Genomic DNA, 22,077 nt, shown 5'->3' with positions numbered 1-22,077 from the left:
AAGAAAATATTCTAGATTTTAATCATTTAATTTAATTAATTTTTCTACGGCCATATTTCATCAAAATTTTAGACGATTTATGAATAATTTCTCAAAATAATAAGAGAATGCGGAAGAAGATTGTAATCAATCCATAAAATGATTGATCATCGTTAATTGCACAATAGAAGTTTAATCGATTGATCAACAACCGCCTAATTTTTTAGCGGACACTTTAAACTTTGTTGCTTTAATATCGAAGACGATATGAAAAAAAGGAAGATGGATTTTTTTTGTAGGAAAGCTGACGAAGTTCTGTCTAGAAACGCGCATAAAGTTCCTTCCTTGTAAATTATCCTTGTAAATACTCGTTTCTATATTTTTTCTATCGTAGCGTTATCAACGAAAGGGAGAATGGTGTTCGAAATAATTAAGTTTAATCGCTTGATAAGATCGTAATACTGTCATTTCAGGAGAAATAGAAAGAATGGTCGCAACGATACCAAAATCGGGTTTCTCGATTACTCTTCCACGATGCATTTTGGAATTGCACGTCGAAGACACACCATAATGATACAATGAATTTCCAATAACTCAAATTAATTTACATAAAAGGCTTCCAGTTGAAGCTTAAAAAGTAATTTTTTTACATTCTTTACATCAAAATTTTTTTTACATTTCACAAAAATACCTGTATGTGCAAAAAATATATTACTGCTTTTTAATCCATTCAACAACACATATGATGCAGAAATTTAATATTGGAAGTTATTAAAAAAAATTATTTCAATTTTGCAAAAATTAAGAGTTGAAAGTGCAAGAAAGATTAATTTCAAATAACATGGTTTTAACACTTTTGTGGGACTTGAAGTATTTTCCGATAAATTAGCTTAAAATACGTCAGGTTTCCGAGAAAATTGAAATTAAATGCGTCAAAATTGGTAATTTTTGCTATGTTTACCACATTTTTTGCGGCCAAAATAAATTTTTTTTCAATTTTATTTACGCCACTTTAAAGCTTTATCTTTTATCTATAAAATAAATTTATAATTATTACAGTATGATTTTCTTCATATGCATAATTAATATATTATAAATGATTAAGTTAAATAGATAATGTGATTATTACTATTTATAAATGTGTAAAATGTAAGTACATGAATTATAATGGTAATAAACAATTTCATGGGATAGTTAAGAGTGCCAAAATGCGTGACTACGTTCCTGTCCAGTAAAAATATTTGGAAATGTAATTACGTCAGTTGGAATCTCTGACAGTACGAATTATAGTAATTGTACCGTGATAAAAATATAAATTTACTTCATACATAAGTAAAAGATAGCACTTTAAAGTGGCGCAATCGAAGTTGAAAAAAAAAACTTTGTTCGCAAAAAAGTATCGATAATAAATATAGCCAAAATTATCAATTTTGGCACATTTAATCTTAATTTTCTCAAAAACTTGTATTAAGCCAATTCTGTGTAATTGTATTTGTTTTCAGCGAACAAAAATCCATGGAAAAGACGCTTTATTTATTCAGATTCCTCAACAAAGATTTATTTTTGTATAACTGTGTAAGAATACTTTTAGAAGATCGCAATGATCATGGCGTTAATTACATTGCAAAAACTAACTTTAAATGCATTGCAGGTATAATTCTTAAAACGAAATTTCGTGCGGTCTTCGACGTGCTTTTTACGACCGACCTAAAATTTTAGGCTGGTATGTAAAATGGCGGATTTTGTCGGCACCCGTCATAATTAACGTTCGCATAATAGTGAACGCTAAATAACAAGGAGCAACAAGAAAGACTCGAACAACTAGTGACGACACGACTGCAACTATACGAGACCTGTACCTGTACATATATATATTAATATTATTATTATTACTTATTCGATAATTTAAAAAAAAAGTAATATAAGGAGCTCTAATTTATGAATACCTTTATACATATAAATATATATACCTATATATGTGTATATACATCCGTGTGTACACATGTATATGCGTATATGTACTTGCGTGTATACGCACATACATGCGTGCATATCGTCGTCATTGGTTGGCGGACGGTAGACTGCGCTTTATGTTAACTTTTGCGAAATAAATTTTATTAGAGATTTCATTAATAATATTAATTTATTGACGCGTGTATAAAAATACGTTGAAACTGTCGGCGTGCGCTTCTATTATACTCGTATAAGAATGTTCAAAACACGAGCGGCACACAACTTTGTTAGCACTTTGAAAGTGTCCTTTTGTTTTAGCATTCTTAAGCAAAAAATTCTAGATTTACGGTAATGAGATCGTTAATATTTATCAAAATTTTACGTCGAGAATTTTGTATAGTAGATTATAGTGTAATTACGATAACGAGATTTCGCTTTTCTCGGATTTTAATCGCGATAAAAGTAATAGTACATGTGAATCGTGCACTGAAATTTTTGATCGCGTTTATTTGCATATTATTTCGATCCTCCATTAATATTATATACTATATACATACTTATTGTTACTGTCTTTATTAGCATCCATGTTTGAGCATGTTTCTATTTATTTCAGCTATGCTGAACTTTTCTTTAACGCCCATTAATTTAAACAAAAACATATTTTGTATAAATTATAAGTTTTGATCGCAAAGACAATTCTTTTCATTGTACATTTCGATGAAGATATCCATAGCTTTAAATGATCAAAATTTAAAAGTGGAGAGGACAATCGTCTGTATAAATCAGAAATTATGATAGAAAATCTAGTCAAAATGTCTTGAAAAAAATACTAGTGCAATTACGAATTTTTCTTAAGAAAAATATGTATTTCAAAGTCGAATAAAATCTTCGCAGCAATGATTATCAAATATTACGTGCGCGAATCGATTCTTCGATCACATTGTGCTTCCTATACATAGCACAGAAAGTAAAAGTTAGAATTAACAAATCGTCGAAAATACTATTCTTCTTTCTTGTAGCTTCCATTAATTTATTCGGCGAATTCATAACTTCCATTAATGCTAAGCTAGGTCGAACGAGTTAATTCTAAGCGCAGCTTACCGTACGTGATGCGAAACAATTCACTTTTTACTGAGGGACGACTCCAGGGTTTCGTCATCGGAAAGTACGGGGACGAGAGACTTTTTTTTAACAGACGATACGAATTTTTAAACAAGATCGAGAACCTTCGAGTCGTCATTCTGTAAAGATATTAATCTAAAGGACGTATCGCAGACTGATATACACATGGCTATCGAGCGTTTGTGAGATTTTAAAGAGTAACGTGCATCGCGATACGATTCCGTGCGAAGCGAGAGAGAAAGGGGAAAAAAGAGTGAAAGAGAGTGTGCGAGAGCGAGAGTGTGCGATTTTCAAGGATGCAGGAGTGTGTTACATTATCATTCTAAATTTCGGTTTTCTTCGCAAGATCCTCCGAGGCTTCGGTTCCGCAAAAATCTCTCCCTTGCGTCCAACGTTGCGACGCTAAACAATTTTGAATCCAAAGAAATCCATTTTTTTAACTGAATCCTTTCAGGACGTAGCAGGAATACGCGATCACCATATTCATCATTCACCCTTATGCCGAAACCGCGGTGCTCGCGTGCGAGATCTTTACGAAACTGATGATCCTCGTTTCTCCACTCCGAAAATTATTATACCTATTACCCTCATATTATTCACTACCTGCCTGCCGGGCATTATTGAGCGAAGAATCCTTCCTCGATTATCCCGGCAATTATACCGTAATAAGTTTAATGAGCGTTCAAAGTGGACTCGCAAATGATGTATTGTATTATAGATTCACAAGGCCTTTATACTGATTTGCTGATATCTTTTTAATAATCAGGCAACGTGGACGATTCGTGGGAATTCTACGGAATGTCGAGTAATGAAAAAGTCTGTACAATGTAACCTATGTTATAGCACTAGTAGAGATACTAGAGATTACAACTCCAGGAACTCCTCGAATGTTCTATGAGAGATTTGTGCGGGTGTTCTCAGTGTCAATCTGTGAGGCGTTCATTTTATAGAATGACACTGGAAGCATAAAAGATGAGAAGCGATATAGAAGCGATCTAGGAAACATTTTTATTCGGATTTTTATTCTCGTTATACAATATCACATTGCAAGCAATAATAAAAATTCCTTTGGTGATATCAGTCGCGGTTCCTGGTGACGTTCTTCACGATCGAATGTCATTCTGTACATTGTCTCGATTCCCCACCTTGCCTATATTTTGAGAACACTATTATGAATAACGAAGTTATTTATATTACTATAAAAAACGGAGCTAGAGGAGAAATCTAGGCACTTAGGATTTTGAAAAGCTAATAATGAGACGTTGAGAATGAGAAAAAAGGGAGTAGCACACGGCACAGCGAGTAAAAAGGCAAACGGTGAAGACCATGTAAATACATACGCTGAAAGTAGTGAAATAACGAGGGAGCGACAAGCGAGAGCGATTAATCGCCTCGAAAACAAATAAGCAATATTTAGTTCTTATCATCTCGTAATAATTAAACGATAACGATCCAACTGTACTGTGCACGCACACGCGCACGTACGCGTGCACGCGCTCGTACGTATTTAAACGACTATAAATTAAATGTTAATTATCCTTACACTTCGTATACATATATAAATATATATATATATATATAGTGAAATTGTTACGCATTTATTATCATTATAATTATTGAATAGGTAATGCTCAATTAGCATTTGTTTCTTAAAATAAAGAATAAATATATGGCTGTTGGATATTTATATGCACATATCACTTCCATACCTACATATCTCGTTATATACAATAAAATCCGATATCATCATTGTAACGATGCTTATAATGACACAGAAGTCATGTTTAATATCGATCATACACAAGGGGAAAAGATTGACAAGGATATGGACATAAACTAAACATATCAATATATAAAACTATAGAACAATAAATTTTTCAGCTTTTATTGTAAATTGATCTACAAGGTCGGTCATTGATCCTGATTCAATGTCATTTACAATATCATCATAAATAATAAAATGCCACAGCATTGCTGTTACTTATTGTTTACACATGCATCTACAATCAATTCGAGTTTGCCTCAAAGTTTCCACAATGAATTTATACATTACTTCATGACAAAAAGAAAAATTTAATTTATGTTACTTAAATTTCGCTAGTCTTTCGTCGTCAAAAATTGATACCTTCGGCAAATAAATCGTATAAAACTGGTAGTCGCCGAAAAGTAAAAGGGAAGGAAGCTACACTGTTAAAAAGTTCATTATAAATTGAAGTAATATATGTAGAGAGAAAGCTTGTAGTTATGAGGCAATTGAAAAGTAATAAAATTATTTAAATGAAATCTAAATTGTGCATTAGTCTTAAACGTAATGAATGTGTACATTGAATTTCATACAATACACAAAACTTTATGGAAAGTACAATACATTTCATAAAATTTTAAGAAAAGTATATTAAACTTGATACATATATTTGTACTTTTCAGTTACAAATACATTAAATTTATTGTAATATATATATTACAAAATTTTTTTAATTCAACTTTTAATTTATAAGTATATTAAATTTCATATTTTTAACAGTGTATCTTTAAATTGTCATGTATAAATTTTACATTCGCATAATCGATCTCCCCTAAATGGAGATGTTAGTCAATCTTTCTTGTATGTTGAGAGAATAATATACATTCCTATAGTAATTAGAAAAATAATACAATTTTGCCTTGATAATGAAAACAATTAACTATATGCATAGATGCATAATCACATGATTTACACGGGTACAATCATTTGAGTATGTTGTCACAGCTAATCAATTCTCTGGAAACAATACGGAAAAAAGGAACTTTTCATTTATAAACGATATGAGATGACGAAATTTCATTTATATATTCTGTATATTGCTATCGCGATTTTGTTTAGTACATTTTTAAGATGCGAACATCCTGAATACCACGATGGAGAAATCAAGTATACCTACTTTATCAAGGTACGGGACTGTCTGTTCCACTCCCACTGTTGGTCCCAGCTTCTGTCTTAGTAGCAGCCACCCTATCACCTCGCTTGGACGTTTTTGATAATGATGCTACTTCTTTCAATAAACTAGATATCTTGTGCTGCATATTAGAAATTTTTGTCTCATACTCTTTCTCCGATGCTTTCATCTTATTACGAAGTTCCGTCTCGGATGTAAAGTTTTTAGCCTTGAGTTCAGTGATCTGTAATCAAAATGTCAGCATGTATGTGTCTGTTTTATTATAATATTTCTAAAAAACTTCCGAAAAATCTACTCACTTGTCTATCTTTTGCTAATAATTGGCTCTCTTTTATGCTGATTTGCTTTTGAAGATTCGCTATCTTCTCTTTGAGTTGTGTAACTGCTACCACGTGATCCGAACTGTTTGGATCGTGAGGGTCGTGCACACCAGCCATCCGCGCCGCTTTCGCAGGAATGGGACCATTTGTATCTCCACCTTCTGATTGTGGTGGCAGCTTTGTCACATCGACTCTGTGTGGTCTTTTATTGTGGCCCTTCAATCTACAAGAAAAATATGATACATGTAATTGAGAAATTCGAATACAATTTAAAATGTACGTGTGTCTATCGAAATATTGCATCTCCTATAAAACATGTTTCAAGAAATTATGGTGTATACATAATATTAAAGCTACCGAGCACAAGTTATCTTATGATATTACAAATTTGGATAATTACTTTTGTTCTTTGTGCTTCGCGGCCCGCTGTTGCGCCAATTTCATATGCGCTTTTCTTTCTGCATTTGTTTGCTTTGTCCTCGCCAACGCTCGTTTATACGACAGTGTACACAGCCAACATAATAACTTGCCATCTACCTAAAAACCAAAACATCACCGTAACCGATTAAGTAACATTGCGATAGAGTAGATTCATTACCATGTACCAACAAGAGAGTAAGGTCTTAGTTGTAGAAATTATACTTGATGTTTATTCGCTCTCTAAAAAAAGAAAAGAAGTCGTGACAGGAAGTCAAATATATGAACTCGGAAAATATACATATCGTATCAAATCAGAATACACATTTACTATCGATTATTCAAAATAAAAAAGGATCGCAAAATTTTGCATTTATAATCTGAACAAATATATTTTAATATTACTCTCACTAAAAATTTATCGCATATTTTGTCTTATACATAATCTTTTCACAGAACATATTCATTGTTTAAAGAATACTTTAAGCATTAAACTCTAAAATCTAAAGAATAGGAATAAGAACGTTATCACATTACAATAATTTATAGTATGCATGATTTAGGAAATGTATTCACATGTATTTTCAGAAAAGTAAGAGCGTGTTGTTTCAACATATATAAGCAAAAAGAAAAAGAAAAACAACATGGAAGAAAGAGATAATTCAATACAAAATCTAGTTTTTATATATATAGCTGTATAATATAGAAATGATCTCTCTTTCGAATATTTAAAATTAGGAATATACTGTCTTTGCAGCAAACTGTATTTGCGTTACCTTCTTATCTTCATCCAGTCTATCAAAGGCACACTTCTGCTTGCATTGCTCGCATGTAACCGGCGGTCCATAGCGTTTTTCCGAATTTGTACACCGTTGGCATTTGCTACCGATAAACGCAGCAATAGTATTGCAGTACTCGCAAGCTGATGGTTTTCCATAGGATTTTACATTCTGTTCGCATTTCTTACATATGGTACTGGTGTTACCCTTTCTGTGGAAGCAATTAAAACAATACAATTCTATTTATTCCATTTTATTAACAATTTTTATAAGAGCAAAAGTGGTTTGTTGTCATACATACATGGTTTGCTGGAATTCTGATCTACAGTATGTACATTTTACTACAGGAAAGGCTCCTCTGCATTCCTATATGTAAACAATTTTTTTCTTAAAATTACTAGGAATATAATATTGCTAATTTATCAAATATTTCTGCTTTAACCCAGTACGTGAATCATTGTTTTTCACCAATGTCATGTGAACTGTGAATTATTTATGCCAGCATCATGTTTCTCCTAATAAATCAGTTATGTAAAAACTTTCTTTTATTGTTTTATTATCTTTACTTTTTAAGCGGTTTTAAATTCAGATATTATATTAATTTTTTTAATGTGTGTGTGTGTGTGTGTGTGTGTGTGTGTGTGTCTCATCATCAATAAAATTAGACTTATTCGATGCGTTCTTGCATGAAAGGGAAAAATTTATCGCAAAAAGCGTTGTCCCGTGAATCGAGATATTAAGCGTTAAAGTTCACGACTATTCAGGTGTCTCTGTGAAGTTAGCACCTCAACTTTAAAAATCTGAAATTTTAATAACAGTACTGCTTGCACCCGCAATAGTTCTAGAGTTCCTGATAGGTTTCATCAATAGTACTGTTGATTTAGGCCAAAAATTTTAAAAAATAAAAATATGCGGTGCTAACTTCGCGTGGCACCGCAAGATTTGAAAAAGCCGATTTTTATGACGGAATCTCACAGTACTCGAAGAGTACTATAGTTCCTGATCGATTATAACAATAGTACCAGCCATTAAATATTTTTAAATAAATTTTTAAAAAAAGAGCTCGCACCTCAACTTTCAAAAAAATTATTCTTTTTGCGCCATTTTGTAGTACTCGAAGAGTACTACAGTTCCTGATCGGTTTTAGTGACACTACCCACCTTTTTAATATGTTTAAACAATTTTTCGATCCGCGCGCTGGCACCGCACATCAAGAGTAAAGTGCCTCCAAACAGTCAGTACTGGCCGACTTTTCGACTTTTTCCGACAGTACTACAATAGTTCCGAAGAAATATGCAGGTGTCGACCCGAGTACTCCTCGTTTAATACGTTTAAATAATTTTTTAATTTTTCCGCTGGCACCGCACGTCAAGAGTATAATGCCTCTAAACAGTACTCGCATCGAAACCTGCATATTTTTTCGGAACTATTGCAGTATTGTCGGAAAAAGTCGAAAAGTCGGCCAGTACTGGCCGTTTTAGGGGCACTTTACTCTTGACGTGCGGTACCAGCGGAAAACATAAAAAATTATTTAACCATATTAAACGAGGAGTACTCGGGTCGACACCTGCATATTTCTTCGGAACTATTGTAGTACTGTCGGAAAAAGTCGAAAAGTCGGCCAGTACTGGCCGTTTAGGGGTACTTTACTCTTGACGTGCGGTGCCAGCGCGCGGATCGAAAAATTGTTTAAACATATTAAAAAGGTGGGTAGTGTCACTAAAACCGATCAGGAACTGTAGTACTCTTCGAGTACTACAAAATGGCGCAAAAAGAATAATTTTTTTGAAAGTTGAGGTGCGAGCTCTTTTTTTAAAAATTTATTTAAAAATATTTAATGGCTGGTACTATTGTTATAATCGATCAGGAACTATAGTACTCTTCGAGTACTGTGAGATTCCGTCATAAAAATCGGTTTTTTCAAATCTTGCGGTGCCACGCGAAGTTAGCACCGCATATTGTTATTTTTTAAAATTTTTGGCCTAAATCAACAGTACTATTGATGAAACCTATCAGGAACTCTAGAACTATTGCGGGTGCAAGCAGTACTGTTATTAAAATTTCAGATTTTTAAAGTTGAGGTGCTAACTTCACAGAGACTAATCTGAGGTGTGTTAGCTCCCCAACTATAGTACTCAGAAGTACTGATTACAGTACCCACTTCCTTTTGACGAAACGAAGAGTTCCTTATAGTTAATAACAAGAGTTCCGCTAATAAACATTAAAAAAAAAATTTTTTTTAATGAGGTGCTAACTTTTTATCAAATTTCGAGGTGGAATAGTTCTGAGCGGCTTAATAGCTTCAATTTGCGATTGCCTAGAGTTCCTGATATGTAAAAAAAATTTTCGAATATTAAAAAAAAAATTAAAAATTTATGAAAGTTAATTTTTAGATACAATAATTCTGATGATAATTCCCGCTTCTTTTTGACGATACGGAGAGTTCTCTTTGATTTTTAATGACATATGTGCTTAATAATCATTTTTTTATAATTTTTTAAAAATAGGATGCTACCTTTTTAACGAAATTCAAGGTCGCATAGTTCTGATCAGCTTAACAGGACTATTTTGTGAATACCTAGAGTTCTTGATACATAAAAAACATTTTTGAAGAATAATAAAATTTTAAAAAATTAGTAGAAATCTTTGAAAAATTTTTTGAGAGTACCGAGTAGTTCTGAGTGGCGTTTCTTATAGTTCTCGACGAGTCCTATCGAAAACTATTAGGTGCAAAAGAGCGATTGAACCAACGGTTTGCAAGATACAGCGACATTTGTCAGAAGATCAACAATTTTTAGAGTGAGTATATCTCAGAAACCGTTGGTCCAATCGCTTTGAGCCCTGATACTTTTCGACAGAATTCTCCGAGTACTATCCAGAACTCCGAACAGAACTACTCGGTACTCTCAAAATTTTCCGACGTGGGACTTGGAAAAAAATTTTAGGTCAAAAATTTTTTGAGAGTACCGAGTAGTTCTGTTCGATGTACTGGATAGTACTTGGCGAGTTCTGTCGAAAAGTATCAGGGCTCAAAGCGATTGGACCAACGGTTTCTGAGATATACTCTAAAAATTGATCTTCTGACAAATGTCGCTGTACCTTGCAAACTGTTGGTTCAATCGCTTTTGCACCTAATAGTTTTCGATAGGACTCGTCGAGAACTATAAGAAACGCTACTCAGAACTACTCGGTACTCTCAAAAAATTTTTCAAAAATTTCTACTAATTTTTTAAAATTTTATTATTCTTCAAAAATGTTTTTTATGTATCAAGAACTCTAGGTATTCACAAAATAGTCCTGTTAAGCTGATCAGAACTATGCGACCTTGAATTTCGTTAAAAAGTTAGCACCTCATTTTTAAAAAATTATTAAAAAATGATTATTAATAATGTCACACATATGTCATTAAAAATCATAGAGAACTCTTCGTATCATCAAAAAGAAGCAGGAATTACCATTAGAACTATTGTATCTAAAAATTAATTTTTCAAAAATTTTTTATTTTTTTTTTAATATTCGAAAATTTTTTTTATATATCAGGAACTCTAGGCAATCGCAAATTGAAGCTATTAAGCCGCTCAGAACTATTACACTTCGAAATTCGATAAAAAGTTAGAAAAAATTAAAAAAAAATTTTTTTTTAAATGTTATTAAGCGAAACTCTTGTTATTAACTTATAGGGAACTCTTCGTCTCGTCAAAAGGAAGTGGGAACTCTAATCAGAACTCCTGAATACAATAATTGGAGTGCTAACTTAACACACCCACAATTAAATATGTAATTTTAACCAAATGACAATTTTTATTTACTAACAATTGTATATTTTAACGAATTTCTGGCTCATAGCTCTTTTTCTTTTTCATTATTTATAGAAATATATGTTTAATAAAAATAAAAAATGAGTAAAACCGTAAAATCTTCGATATATTTTATTGTGTTATTTGATAAAATACACAATAGACATTTTATCAATTTCAGATATCTCATTTTAACATCAGATTAGAGTAATATGTAACGACTTTAATGTGTGCGCACTAGCCTTGCCAGTAAAAAATACTATTAGAAGTTTGTCAATGCTAATAAGTGCTGAAAAATGACAATTTAATCAATAAATAAAATACCTAAAAATAAAGTATACATATTTTCTGTTTTAATTATTTAAAAGTAAAAATATTCTTACATAATTTAAATTGTAGCAGACAATTAGTTCAGGATTCAGAATGTATCTACATATCTTCTGTTTTTTTTACTTAATAAAAAATACAAATTTTCTTATTTAGTTTAAATTATAGTAAAAAATTTAGGATTCGAAATTTATGCCTTTTTAACTCTTTTTTTGTATGTAAGTTGAGGTTAAATCTAACATTTCTTTAAAGTACACATTATAAACGCGGCTATGTTGATTTATAACTAACCTTATATGAAGTATAATGACTGAATATTAACTGACATTCTCGCTGATATTTAATGAATAAATGACAATATTAATAAGCACCTGCAGTTGTATAATATCATTAAATCATTATTTTCTAACTTACCGACATAAAAAAACTTTAAAATTAAATAACAAAAAACGAAATTTGAATGATAATTCTCCTTTTTCGGAATATATTTTATGCATAAAATTATAAATTAACAAAACTACAGAAAAATTGGAGTATGCGGCGTTGTATTGAACATTTACCAATTTCTAGTAGAATTTCAGAATCCAAAAATATTCAAAAACCATTGGCACTATGAGTGCAAACAAATCATCTTAAAAATTCGAAAAATTCTGTTTCAAAGCCGACAAATATAATACACAGTTTATTTGAATTGGAAATTGTTAATCCGTACAAAATATTAGGCATAAACTAATTCAGACGTAATCTCCTTATGGACTCTCCAAATTCAAAACTTAAGCATAAAGACTCGCTTTAATTGAATATGGCCTTTTCACTTATTTATATTAAATTTTCTATTTCAAACAATTACTTTTTCGTAAATAATCACGTTTTACAGTACAACGTGACAAAAAACTAGTATTCGAACAAGATACAACCTACTGAATCATACTTAAAATTTCTTCTCAGTTACATACAGTTACATACTGAAGCATATTTGAAATTTCTTCTCAGTTACATACATACACAACGTATTTACACAAAATTTACGTTTTACAAACAGGACGAAAAATGTTATCGAAAAAAGAATTTCGCTCCTAATTAAAACATGTGTTAAATCGTTACATTCAGCAGTGATTTCAATTGACAAAGGCAGCCTTCTAAAATATTTCCTCAATGCTGCAGATCGCGTTGATTCGAGACCAAGGAATCCTCCTGAACGCTCGTCAGACGCTCGCAAAGAATAGATATAGCACGCGGTGTACATACGTACCTTGCACAACTGTTGTCCAGGCGAAAGGTCCTCGAAGGGATGTCTGGAGAAACACCGGGAACATGCGAAGAGCGCTGCCTGCACGTTGTTAGCATTAGCACTCATCTTCGGCGCGGCTTTCCCACGATCGGATTAGGACGCGGTTGTGGAGCAGATATGTGTACCGGAACAACGGAACAGCGGGGAGAGGCAGCTGCAACGAGGAGACGCGATATTGAAAACAAGAGAAAAACAGTTACAATGCACTGCACCCACAACACAACGCGAAGGAAATGCGAGTAAATGTAAAAATCGACAGTGGCAATGTACAGCGCGATTATTCTAACTGCGAGTACTAAACTATACTGCGCCGGAACCGGTTGTTACACATTCACGTAGCCATCTGCGACTGTTTGGGATCGCTGCGACAAGCATTATGGCTGACCGTAACCGGCGGAAGTGGCCATTCGAGGGCGCCACCGCTCACCGACCATATGCCTACTGCACACCGAATGCGATTGGATGCGATGAAGGATGAACAACGAGTGATATCCAATGAAAGCTCTGCTTTTTCTTACGTGACAATGGGCGCATTCAGCGGACTTAAAGGTGCTTTTTCATGGGCGTCAGTTGACGCGTTAACGCTCAAAATCAGATAAGGCCTTTTTTTTTGCACTTAAAAAAGTGTTAACCGTAACTTTAACCTTCCTTTTATTGTTTGATCCGAATTATATTCTTTCCAAACATCAGAAACAAAAACTGCGACCGCCAGTGCTAAAATAGTGTATAAATTAACCTGATAGCTTTCCTATTGGTTGGCATTATAAGGCGTTAAATGTAAAATTCCAACATGACGAAATTTTTACGACTAACTTTGAAATTACGGTTACGGAATTTCACTTGCATTGCTCTATCTGATTGTACATACGTGTTGAAAACTACTAAAATTACGGTTAAGGGGATCCTAAAGCCTCCTGTATTACCGACTAAATCGTATAATTTTTGTATCGTAAATACTTTTTTTGTCATTTACAGATTCGAAAATCCTTTTACAGAATTAAAGTATGCGCATTAATACGTGTCTGTGAGGTAGAATGTATGTTGAAAACGATAAAAAATTTCAAAATTGAGTTCTTCTTTACCATTTTTTAGTCCAATATGGCGCTCCAGAGCTGTCACGTCATTGTACGTCGTAACAACATTTGTTTTATATAAAAGCTGCGCAATTTGTACTTAAGAAATAATAGTTCACAGACACGTAGTTTGTATGAAGAAACAGCGTAGAGTTCTTAGAATTAGACTTAGACAAAGCCTGGCTGCGTTCCGTTTCAGGCATATGCGCGCATTTTATATAGCGAGCGTCACGTATACTATAGGGGAATGCGCGCATATGCGTGAAATGGAACGCAGCCAGGCTTTGTCTAAGTCTAATTCTAAGAACTACACGCTATTTCTTCAGCCTTTATTGCGACGAATTTACGATACGAAAATTGACAGATAATGCGACTGCGTGTATCACTGTCTGCGTGAGATATTAGTATGGTAGTATATAAAAGATATGTCGATGTGTTGTAAAACAGCGACATTTAGCGATTTTGTTAGAGTTCGAGCTTTGCTTAAGAATTCCCTTAACGCTTTTTTACGTGCAAAGGCCTAGCTATAAAGGCCTATAAAGGGTCTATATAAAGCGTCTATTGACGCCCATGAAAATGCCCCTTTAACTGTTGCGGAGCGGATCCGTGAGCGCTCGCTGCTATTGGATGATCTAAAAGAATACATTAATAGCAGCGTAGTTACACACAGCGTAAAGCGGGGAGCACAGACTTTTGCATAACGCATAAAGCATGTGCATAAGGAATTTCATTGGTCCATTTTCTTATGCATGAGTCAATGGACCAATCAAATTAGATATGTATATGGTTTATGCGTTATGCAAAAGTCTGTGCTCCCCGCTTAAGTTGTAAAGGATTTAAGGTGCAGCCACAATATAAGGAATAAAGAATTAGGAATAAGAAATAAGAAATCTTAACCTATCAGAAATCGGATACATTGGTATATGTAGTTTCTGATAGGCTAAAATTTCTTATTCCTTATTCCTAATTCCTTTTATTGTGGCTGCACCCTTACTGTGGAAGACTGTTGTCAGAATAGTATAGGTGTCACACACAATAAATGGATTTGTATACGATTAGATTTAGGTTTAAGGAGCCTATAGACCAGAGCGGCGCAGCGGTGAAACGGCGAGCGATAGCCAATGAGGGCCATGCTTTTACGCAAAAGCATGGCTCTCATTGGCTATCGCTCGCCGCTTCACCGCTGTGCCGCTCTGGTTTGTAGGCTCCTTTATTGCTTCCACACAAAATGTCGACCGTTCGCGAGGACGATTCTCGTACAAAGACGCTCTTTCTTCATTTGAATAAGTTAAGCGGCCAATGATAGCCGCGCGTGGTCTTCCCGCGCTACTCGGGCCAATCACTCTGCACTGACGTACTAGCAGGAGCGTCGCATAGCGACAGCGCCTCAGGAGGCTCTTAGTGGAACTAGGTCGGACGGAACGACGGGAGTCGGTAAGAGGGAGATCCATCAACATCTAAATGGACCGCTGATGGTAGTGGTGGGGGTAGAAAGACGAATAGAGTGAGAGGCAGAAATAATATGATCGTTCTTTCTCTGTTTACTGAAGCCTAGGATTGATTATTGTTAATCCAAATAATAATAAATTATAATAAAGAGATTATGTGTATTTCTTAATTTTCCTTTTAATTTCTAACTTATATTGTGATTGAGATAATCCTATACAATCCTCTCTCTACATAATCTTCTAGTTTTCTACAAAGTATAAAAAAATTCCTGAAATAATTTAGCTATCAACTGCTGTAGCGATCCTGAAATGATCTTTGATAGCTGAGAAATATATACAGTGTACCATTATTTCAGGAATTATTTTGCACTTCTATCTTCTATGTAATACATATCGGACATATATGTATATTTCAGTTTGCTACATATTTTACAGCTTTTAGAATTATCAATTACGAAATTGTGTTTAAAAAAAAACTAAAAAATAAAACTATACATCGTGTCAGTGTTATATATGCTATAATATATATATTTGTGCGGGCTTGTGCCTCTATGCGCTATGTGTAGCGCTATTTTCTCTTATGAAAGCCTTGTGGCTCGAATATTAATTTGCTATGCTTGATGCAGCGTGTGATAATGCTCGAAGGACCAGTGTTGGCAAGAAGCAACACGAAAACATAGTTGATAATGATACTTATTTAATCTTATTATACTCATGCATGTGCATGCTTGACAATCGTAGAACACAGATGGTGAACTATTGCAAACTTAAACGACTATATAATAAGCGTAAAGAAAAATCATGCTGCTGCATGCTTGGACGAAAACGAACTAGGAAGAAGAAGACGGAAGTGGCGAACGAACAGATACGGAAGCGAACGAACGCAAACGAACGCAGAAACGAACGCTGATAAGCGAACGCTGAGGAGAAGGGGAACGCAGGTAGCGCTCCTTTCAGAAGGAGGGAGCGTAGCAAAGCGAGCGAAAATACAAAAGTGAAAACGTGCATAGCGCGTACAATATTATATATACATATATGTACGTATATATATGCACATCAAAATATATATATATTTTTTTTTTATGTTAAAGGAATAAACAAAACAAAGAAAAACTAATTTGCTGAAGTTTTATTATTCATGACATAAAATAAATTTGTTACATATATGATAAACTTTATAATGAAACAAATAAATGAAATAATTGAAAACCACATATAACCATACAATTAGATATATATAACATGTAATATATAACCATACAATAGAATGTTGAAACTATAAGTAATTAAAACAAATTTAATAATTTCATTCAAAGAACAAGAAATATAATATCAAAATTAATAAGGGCAAAGAGCCAGTAATATTATATTAATTTGAGCAGCATTAACATTCTTATTGAAGTACAATACTTGTTATAGTTAGATGAAAGTTTTGACCTCTACCTATTATTAATAAACATAACATAGAATATACACTTATTGAATTCATAAAAAAAATATAGGAAGTAATATTAATGGTCGCCCTAACAACATAATTAACTTTGTTAGAAATAATTTCATCCCGATTCTTGAAAAATTTCAAAATAAGTTTCCAAAAGCTGATTTTAATAATAAATTATTATTTAATTAAATTAAACAGTGGGTTATAATATAACAATGAATTGAGGAAGACATTTATGGAATTTATTTCTTATATATACTTATATGTACGGAAAGAATAATAATGTAAGGTCAGTGTGAAAGTTTGCAATTCTGGAGAATATTGTTTAGGCATAGAAACGGGGGGCAAGCTTACAAGACTGTTTTTAAAATAATTCTAAATTTGCTTTATCAAATTTATGTAATGTTTCATACTTTATCATCAAGAAATTTTTTTTGTTTCAATTTATTCAAAACGTTATTAAGGATTTCTGCTCTCTTATCTTTTTCTACAAGCTTTTTACGTAAGTTATATGTTTCTTTTTGTGTAAACTTTTTAATCTTTTTTTATTTTCTTCTCTAATTGCACATTTTGTCGGAAATTTCCATAATTTCCTTGGAGAAATACTCGTTTCTTTGTCCTGGGTTGATTTTCAAATGGCGTGTAACAAAGAAGGTGATGTATTAATTGCCTTGTCATATATTGAACCTGCAATATAAAAACTGTATCAGCAGTTAAACGATTACGTTTGTTTACAAGTAAGTCAGGATCATAAGAAAATATAGGTACGCTTGTACCAAAGCAAAAGTGAATACAAAACGAAAATATTCGTATCATATTCAAAAAATATTCATTCAAATGGAATGAAAAAATAAATAATATAAAATAAGGCCCAATAAGTATAAAATAATATGAATAATAATAAGGGCAATGAGCCAAGTACAAAACGCAAGAAAAACTTTTCAAATTAAGTATAATATAAAAATTTAAAACATTAATACAGACGTTTCGACTCCGATCGGGTCATCTTCAGTGTAACAAAAATAAATAAATTATAAAATTTCTGTCTCGCTAATCATAATGTCAGGATATTGTTCGCATATTAAAATTGTAGTCCATCTTGTAAAAGTTAAACCAATACAGTAAATTCCATCTTATTAAAAATTGTGTAATAACTATTGTCAATAATGTAAAAATCCATAATGTAAAAAAATTCAATGTCGTCAATGATAAAATGTTATAACAATTCAGATTTAATCTAATTCACAGCTATCGACTTCTTATGTTAAAGTCAAGAAACGCAATGAAGAAATAAATTCTTTGTAAGAGGCAAAAACCAACTGAAAACAGTCTAAGAGGTAGAGAAGGAATGAAAAAATATTTATTCGTTTCTTGGCGAATAAAAAAGAAATGTATTCGAATGAGTATTTTCATTCACTTTTTATTCATTTATTCGAATATTAGGTGTATTCATCGGACACACTATTCCCTTTTCAGATCTTAAATTGTCTTTCTTGCTGTTTTCCTCTTTTTCTTCTTATAATGACTTTCTAGTAGAGTAGTAGACCATCGACATTATCTTATTTGTCATCACAAAGATCAGTACTCATTTTTATTCGCTGCAAATTATCTTACTTAATTTTCAATTATATACTGTACGTTTTACTATTATGACTTGGAAGATTAATTTTTATTCATGGACTTGTTACTTCTTTTTCTTTTATTTTTGGAAAGGTAAAAAAACTTTTATATTCACACATTATGTTTTAGAATATTGTTAATTCCTTATTTTTATATGTATTTTTCTATTAGGATTAATTATGCTTACGATATCAACTGAATCTTAGTTTGAATTGAGAATATTTATAATATTTAATGAAGAATGAAAATACTTCATAATTTATGTAACATTGAAAATGACCTGATCGGAGTCGAAACGTTTGATTTCTATATGTTTGTATAATTGTTTAAATTGAATGGTTTGTTAATTTACTTGACTCTTTGCCTTCTTTATATTTATTGTTTTACTCAAAATTATTATTGTTTTAAATAAAAGTCACTTGTTTATTGCATACATTTTTTATCTATTACTTACATGTAAACAATATGTGCTGCTTATCAATTTGCTATATATTTTCAAGTAACTGCAAAGGTATCATTTGTTGTAATAATTATATTTGCGTCATGTTTTTTTCGTTATATATATCTTCAAATATCTATAAACATTTATTTATTACAATTATATTATGTATTTTACTATATAAATATTGTATCAATTTTAATGTATTATCTAATTTTCATACTTTTTCTCTTTCTCTTATTGAGATGTATATATAGATATATACACTAATTAAATAATATAATATGTTTTATATTTATAAAGTACTTACATGAGGAATAAATTTTTCTTCAAAAGAAAAATTGTTGTAAAGAACAAAGCCGACTATTTGTACCAATAATCTTTTTTTGCAATTTCATAATCTCCATCCATTTGGCTTTTCTTTTCGGATTGCTAGGAAATCTATAACGATATATTATAAATTTTTACTTATTGTGATGTGAAAGCATTCTGATATCAATCTTTTGATATTTAATAATCCGTAGAACGTTTTTATTTAAAAAACGTTCAGTATTTCTACATTCTCCCAATCGAAATCATGACTAAATTTAATTCTGTGATCTGTGATCACTGACTGAGTATTCGTTTTATGATTAATGTAACAACGACATTCAGATATTCTGGTTTTAAGTTTTCCGCCGATTTGCTCTACATTTGTTACCAAAAATTTTGTAAACATTTTTCTTAAATTCTTTTGGGAGAATATTTTTGTGCACTTTAATAAAATTGATTTTATTTGTACTTTTGGAAGCTAGTTTTATATTAAAATTTTTACTAATTCTTTTTCGAATTTGTCAGAGATGTGGAGACGAGGAAGATGGTTGGAAGAAGGAAGAGGAGAGATGCTTTCCACAGTTCAGAATCGGGAAGATTATCCTACCACCCATAACGGTGGCATTTCCTTTTCTTTGTCTCCTCTTCGATCTTAAGCATAGCAAGAGGCGAACGACTTTTCTTGGAAACCAGGTCGAGCCGAACAGATCATCGTGTAGTGTGTGCATCGCAATACATCTTTCTCTTTTTCTTTCTTTCGGTTGATTTATGTGCCAATCTATTTACTATCATTAGTATCTTGTAATGTACTCTTAGTATATTATACTGTTAGTATATTATTCTTTCAGCGTCACATATTCATCAGGAATATAAGATAATGCGGACCAAGAATCTTGCTCCTTCTTTATCGCATTATTGTCATTTTGATTTTTTGTTCTAAATTTATTGAATAAATAATTTAAACGTGAATTTATTGTATTGAAAATAAAGTATATAAGATAATCATTTTTTGGTAAGGTGCTGATTATATATTTAATGTTTTTTGGTGGCATTCGAATGCGATAACCGAAAAACTTTGCCTGTCATTCCAATTATTATATCTCGATAATGGGTGTGATAATATAGAAAATTTAAATAACGTCCAAAACACATAAGTTTTTGATGTCAATCAGTTTCAATAACATTGTTATTATTAATTATCGTAAGAGATATAAAAAAATAATTTTATCATTTCCTGCTTCCACAGTGAACTGCAACCTCTCATGAAAAGAACTAAATATTTTAAGTGTAGAGTCAATTAAATTGCCATAACAATATCGTTAACATATCTAAAATAAAACGAGAGTACCCATATCAAAAATATACTAGAACGTACCTTCCGCCAAATCATTAACGAAATATGTCCTTTTATTAAATAATTTACTTTCATTAACGTTAAATTTTCTCATATGTTATTTCGTTTCACACAATATGTTATTAAAGTCTTATGTTTAAAATTAAAACTTTTCTTTCATTATTTATAATAATTAATTTATGGCTCGTAATCCTGTTATTATTGAGTGTTAAATTTTCTATTATTAATCGGAATTGGATGTGAATCCTACATTACGATCGATAACGAGTACGCGAGCTGCACGGTCGGAACCCTTGCAGCGACGAGCCCCTCGCAGCGACCGGACCTTGAGGCGTGTGCTTTATGCGCTTTTCATGTATAATCCGTCATTGATCTAGCTACTGCTGCTAATATCAAAAACCGTGTAACATTACACTTCCACCAATCAATTATGTCCTTGCTTCTATACATTGCTTTTTTCCTTGTGGATTCTACATTTAATTACACGGCACATATAAAGATGCTTCTAAATTTAAAGGTTTAAAGATCGGTCAGGATTACAGTGCCGGCTCTAGTTAATGCGGGGCTGGGTGCATAAAAATGCGGGACTGATTCTTGAAAATGAAATAATTTATTTCAAATCATAATTATTTTATTTCAAATATATAAAATAAATATAAAATAAAATAAACTTAAAAGTTTAATGTTTTATAATAAAATTTGTAATAAAATCTTTTATTACAAATTTTACTATAAGAATAGGTGTTTTCTTTATTCCTGCACTGTCTGAACTGGTGCACACGGTGCAGGAATAAAGAACAAATTTAATTTTATCCGCATATGTGGAAGTGAGAGGTCCAACTATTTCTATCTCGTTATGTCGTTACAGTAAGTAAAACACGGAACCGCGTGTGCTGCACCGTCGCACATGGCCTAAAGCCGGCACTGGTCAGGAAAATATTGTTTCGTATCGAATATCGGATCCCGAATTAAGAAATTTATTCCGAAATTTGTTTTGGAAAAAAATTGCAAAAAAGACAAAACGTAGTTTTCATTTTCGTACTTTTTTTTATTATTTACTCACGTTGTATTTATTTGCTTAATGTATATATATTGTTGGTTTCTTGCAGCAATGCAAGTATTGCATCTAGTACGGATAGCTTGTGTTGCAATTAAACATTGATCTGGCGATATTTGGTGCACTGCAACCTCGAATATTGTGCCAAAGTGATACCATAAAATAATGACACTAACAGAATAATAAATAATATAATAAATAATAATAGGCTCTGTAAGAACAATTAGAACAATTGAAGGGCTAAGAGTCAGTTATTGTATAATAAAAAACGTTTAATTTAACAATGAATTTATGATAAAAAACAATTTTTCACAATTTTTTTTCGGAATAAAAGTGACGCTTACATATCAATTATTCAAATAAAATTACATATCTGAGTTGTGCTAGGTTAGATTTACAATATTGTTCACAT

General features: G+C 32.1%; 1 protein-coding gene across 2 annotated transcripts; it reads right to left on the bottom strand.

Annotated features, from left to right (window-relative positions):
* Positions 1-5,662: 5,662 nt before the first annotated feature.
* Positions 5,663-13,277, bottom strand: LOC108771474 (protein FAM76A). Of its 2 annotated transcripts, XM_018536781.1 has the most exons (8): positions 13,223-13,277; positions 12,883-13,075; positions 7,808-7,872; positions 7,504-7,717; positions 6,711-6,847; positions 6,290-6,533; positions 5,976-6,213; positions 5,663-5,815 (listed from the first exon to the last, which is right to left on the bottom strand). In XM_018536781.1, the coding sequence occupies exons 2-7, from the start codon at positions 12,985-12,987 to the stop codon at positions 5,980-5,982; spliced, it is 999 nt and encodes a 332-aa protein (XP_018392283.1). In that variant the 5' UTR covers positions 12,988-13,075; positions 13,223-13,277; the 3' UTR covers positions 5,663-5,815; positions 5,976-5,979. The 2 variants fall into 2 exon arrangements, with proteins under 2 accessions (XP_018392283.1, XP_018392282.1); XM_018536780.1 differs by having other exon boundaries at positions 12,883-13,271.
* Between the last annotated feature and the right edge of the window lie 8,800 nt (positions 13,278-22,077).

The sequence above is a fragment of the Cyphomyrmex costatus genome, unplaced genomic scaffold (genome assembly GCF_001594065.2).
Source record: "Cyphomyrmex costatus isolate MS0001 unplaced genomic scaffold, Ccosl1.0 scaffold159, whole genome shotgun sequence".
NCBI lineage: Eukaryota > Metazoa > Arthropoda > Insecta > Hymenoptera > Formicidae > Cyphomyrmex > Cyphomyrmex costatus.
The sequence above is the reverse complement of the archived record's forward strand: the minus strand, read 5'-3'. Positions and strand labels throughout refer to the sequence as shown.